Source organism: Leopardus geoffroyi, chromosome B1, assembly GCF_018350155.1.
Source record: "Leopardus geoffroyi isolate Oge1 chromosome B1, O.geoffroyi_Oge1_pat1.0, whole genome shotgun sequence".
Classification (NCBI taxonomy): Eukaryota; Metazoa; Chordata; class Mammalia; order Carnivora; family Felidae; genus Leopardus; species Leopardus geoffroyi.
Genome location: NC_059327.1, coordinates 79456107 through 79459610, shown reverse-complemented (window position 1 = coordinate 79459610; position 3504 = coordinate 79456107). Strand labels below are relative to the sequence as shown.

Sequence of the window (3504 nt, the reverse complement as noted above, 5' to 3'; positions counted from 1 at the left end):
TTTTCTGCAATTTTTTGTCTCTCATTACTTCAACATAAACTCTTAATGTTTTTTTCAAAAAGTTCTTGATTAGAGGCACAGCAAAAAAGAAATAAGTGCAAAAAAATTAAAGGTTAAAGATTACACACCTACAATGAAGGATACCTATATCTTCTATTCCTTTTAGAAGAAATAGGACCTAATATAAATCTTAAAACAACTACTATCTAAAAATCTTATTTGCAACACTACTAATAGATTAGTAAGTTATCCATGATTTTCAGATGAAAAGAATAAACTGGATAGAAGATTGGGAGGATAAATAAGAAGCTTATTGGTATCTGGGTGGCTCAGTCAGTTAAAGCATCCGACTTCGGCTCAGGTCATAATCTCATGGTTCACGGGTTTGAGCCCCACATCGGGCTCTGTGCTGACAGCCCAGAAACTGGAGCCTGCTTCGTGGATTCTGTCTCCCTCTCTCTCTGCCCCTCCCCCATTTGTACTCTGTCTCTCTCTAAAATAAATAAAACATTAAAAAAAAAAAAACTTATGATAGCAATGGAGTCTACTTTTCCTCAATGCTGTCACAGGTGTCAGCAAATAAATCTAGGCTGAGTAGTCTTAATTATTCATTAAACCATAGTCAGAAGACATGTAGGTGCTATTTGGGAGACACTTCTTACTTAAGATGGAGTTTCTCAAATTGCTAATCACAACCAACTGGGTTATATACTGCAAATAAAATCTAGAAAGTGCCAGAGTAGTATGTTACAAATAGCAATAATAAATGTTATTTCTCAAAATCTTTGCTTTATATATTTATGCACACACACATTCACATACATACACTGGTTCACTGTAATTGGAGTCTTTATTCTGTCCACTATTATAAACATTTCTATTGAAAGTAAAGCTGGGTAGTATAATACTAGAGCAACGAGAACAGGCAATGTAGAGAGAAGGTATGTCTTATTTTCTTTGTGGCTTACTTACAAAGAGCACACAGTATTTACAAGGCACATCTTATTAATCTTCCTGTTGCAAGTCTTTAAAAATTGGACCAATTATTATATATTTCTTACTGCACATATGGATCAAAACTTTAAAAAATACTGATTTAGGTTTACCTCATTCTTGAACTTACCAGCTTTTTCATTTTCTTTGCCAAAGTAGACCAGGAAAAAGGCTGCCTCTTTAAAACTTTACTTCATCCTTAACTCTTTAACTCTCATAATTAGATTTAGCTTATAGCTTAAATTCTTACTCAGGTTTGCATTCTCCAAACACAAAACCCAAGGAGTTTCAGAAACATACTAAGTATTTAAAAGAAGCAAGCTTGGAATTTATAAGTAACCATAACCCTGTCTTCAATTGAAGCCAACTTTCTGATATATCCCAATTATAAGTTTAGACTTAAAAAACTCAAGATGCCTAAAAAATTAAAAGTTTTGCTTTGCTTACACAGGACAATGAAGACGGGACTCAAATCCCTTATATTTATAGATTTAGAATGTAGACTAAAGTGTTTAGGAAAATTGAACCCATTGTAAGTACAACCAAGCAATAAAAACAAAGCTTACTTGAAAAATGACAGCCTTTTTGAAAAAAGAAGTCTGCAGCAATATTTTTATAATAACGCTCCTCTTTAAAATCTTTTAAATATACTTTATTAATCAATTTAAAAAATATTTAACCATTACAAGGAATTAAATCTTTATACCCCCATTTCATGAATACAATTCCACTACTAATTCAGACCAGAACTGCATACTTGCTGCTCTACCTGAACAGTTTTTCACTAGAAAACTACTCTTCATTGTTTTACTGTGATGCTGACATTGCTTTTGTGATGCTGGACACTGAGTACTAATTCTTCTCCCATTTCCACCTGGATGGGATTATCTAATACAACTGCAGCTTGTTTCCAGTGGGAGGCTTCACTTGAAGTATCCAACCTAATCTCGTCATCAAGGTACATATGATACCAAAAGGGAATGGCAGTCACTTGTCCAGATTTACAAATGTGTACCTATGAAAATTAAGAAATTATGAAAATTTCATCAGAGTAAATAGAGCAGAGTTGAATAAGTAAGACTTGTCTTTTTAGTCAATTTTAGCTCCAAGTTTTATAAAGATTTAATCACCCAATCCAAATATCAACCTATTTTATTCACTAGTATTTACCAAGCTCATTTTGAATATTGTTTAGAAAAAAAACCTAACATTTAAATCTTCAAAGAAAGTGACTAATACTATTTTGTGTATATAAAGTATTACCTAGCTTAAGAAAATTCTGACTATGACAAGAATAATCATTTTGTATTACCTTTACTTCTCTGTTAGAGGTGTTCAAATATGGAGTCATTAAATCTAGTCTTAAGAGTTCCACTGGCTTGCTTAAAGGTATACAGGGCAATGAGGACAGATCCAAAAATACACGTATAGGTACCTAGAAAAAGTACAAATTTTTCACTTTTACTCAATTCTTTCTGTGGCCCAATGACCCTGAAGTGCTTACTTTGTACTTACATCAGTATGATACAATGCTTTTTACACCTAATTATTTAATTCCCATATCAACCTTAAGGCATAAGGACTTTCATGATTCCAGTTTTATAAGAAGGATGAACAAACCAAGGCTTAGGCAGGTTACATAATTTGTTATGGTTTCAATTATCTACGAATTCTTTTCTTAGATGAAAGCAGATTAAATTTTTACGTAAACCAAATAGCTCCAAAAATTTTAAACACAGATGTGCTTATGTGTGAAAGATGAACTAATTAGCAAATAGTACAATATTATTGTACTGTTTGAGAAAATACCAAATAATAGTGGATTTCATTTGTAAAATAAAGTTTAATTCTAGAAAGCAATGTTTCCCAACTTCGGCTGCAAGTTACAATCACCTAAAGAGCTTTTTAAAAGCTTCAACTGGGGCGCCTGGGTGGCGCAGTCGGTTAAGCGTCCGACTTCAGCCAGGTCACGATCTCGCGGTCCGAGAGTTCGAGCCCCGCGTCAGGCTCTGGGCTGATGGCTCGGAGCCTGGAGCCTGTTTCTGATTCTGTGTCTCCCTCTCTCTCTGCCCCTCCCCCGTTCATGCTCTGTCTCTCTCTGTCCCAAAAATAAATAAATGTTGAAAAAAAAAAAATTAAAAAAAAAAAAAAATTATAAAAAAAAAAAAAAAAAAAAAAAAAGCTTCAACTGCTCAGGCCATACCTCAGATCAATCTGGAGTTGGGAGCCAAGTATCGATAGTTCTGAAAGTTCAGTCAAGGTTGAGAGCCACTGCTATAATGTGTTCCATCAATTTTAGCAGCAATAGAACCTTCCTACCAGTAACTTTAGCCTCTTCAATTTGAAACAGAAAGGAAACTGTTGTTTTAAAAGTGCCCTCTTTCCTTTGAGTAAAATATTAGCAACTGTTCATGGTGAAACAATGGACACAGATATACCAACCTCTTCCTGGGCATCCTGAAGGCATCCAAGTTTCCCTCACCATAAAAACAGCAATTCCATGCCATTTCC

At 34.3% G+C, this 3504-nt stretch overlaps 1 protein-coding gene across 3 annotated transcripts in view; it reads right to left on the bottom strand.

Moving 5' to 3' along the window:
• Positions 1 to 831: 831 nt before the first annotated feature.
• PRMT9 (protein arginine methyltransferase 9) overlaps positions 832 to 3504 on the bottom strand; it is a 38733-nt gene continuing 36060 nt past the window's right edge. For all 3 annotated transcript variants that reach the window (XM_045466195.1, XM_045466205.1, XM_045466213.1), the window contains 2 exons: positions 2306 to 2428; positions 832 to 2008 (listed from right to left, as the gene is read on the bottom strand). In XM_045466195.1, the coding sequence (XP_045322151.1) occupies positions 1793 to 2008; positions 2306 to 2428 (339 nt within the window). In that variant the 3' untranslated portion in view covers positions 832 to 1792. The remainder of the gene's footprint in view (positions 2009 to 2305; positions 2429 to 3504) is intronic.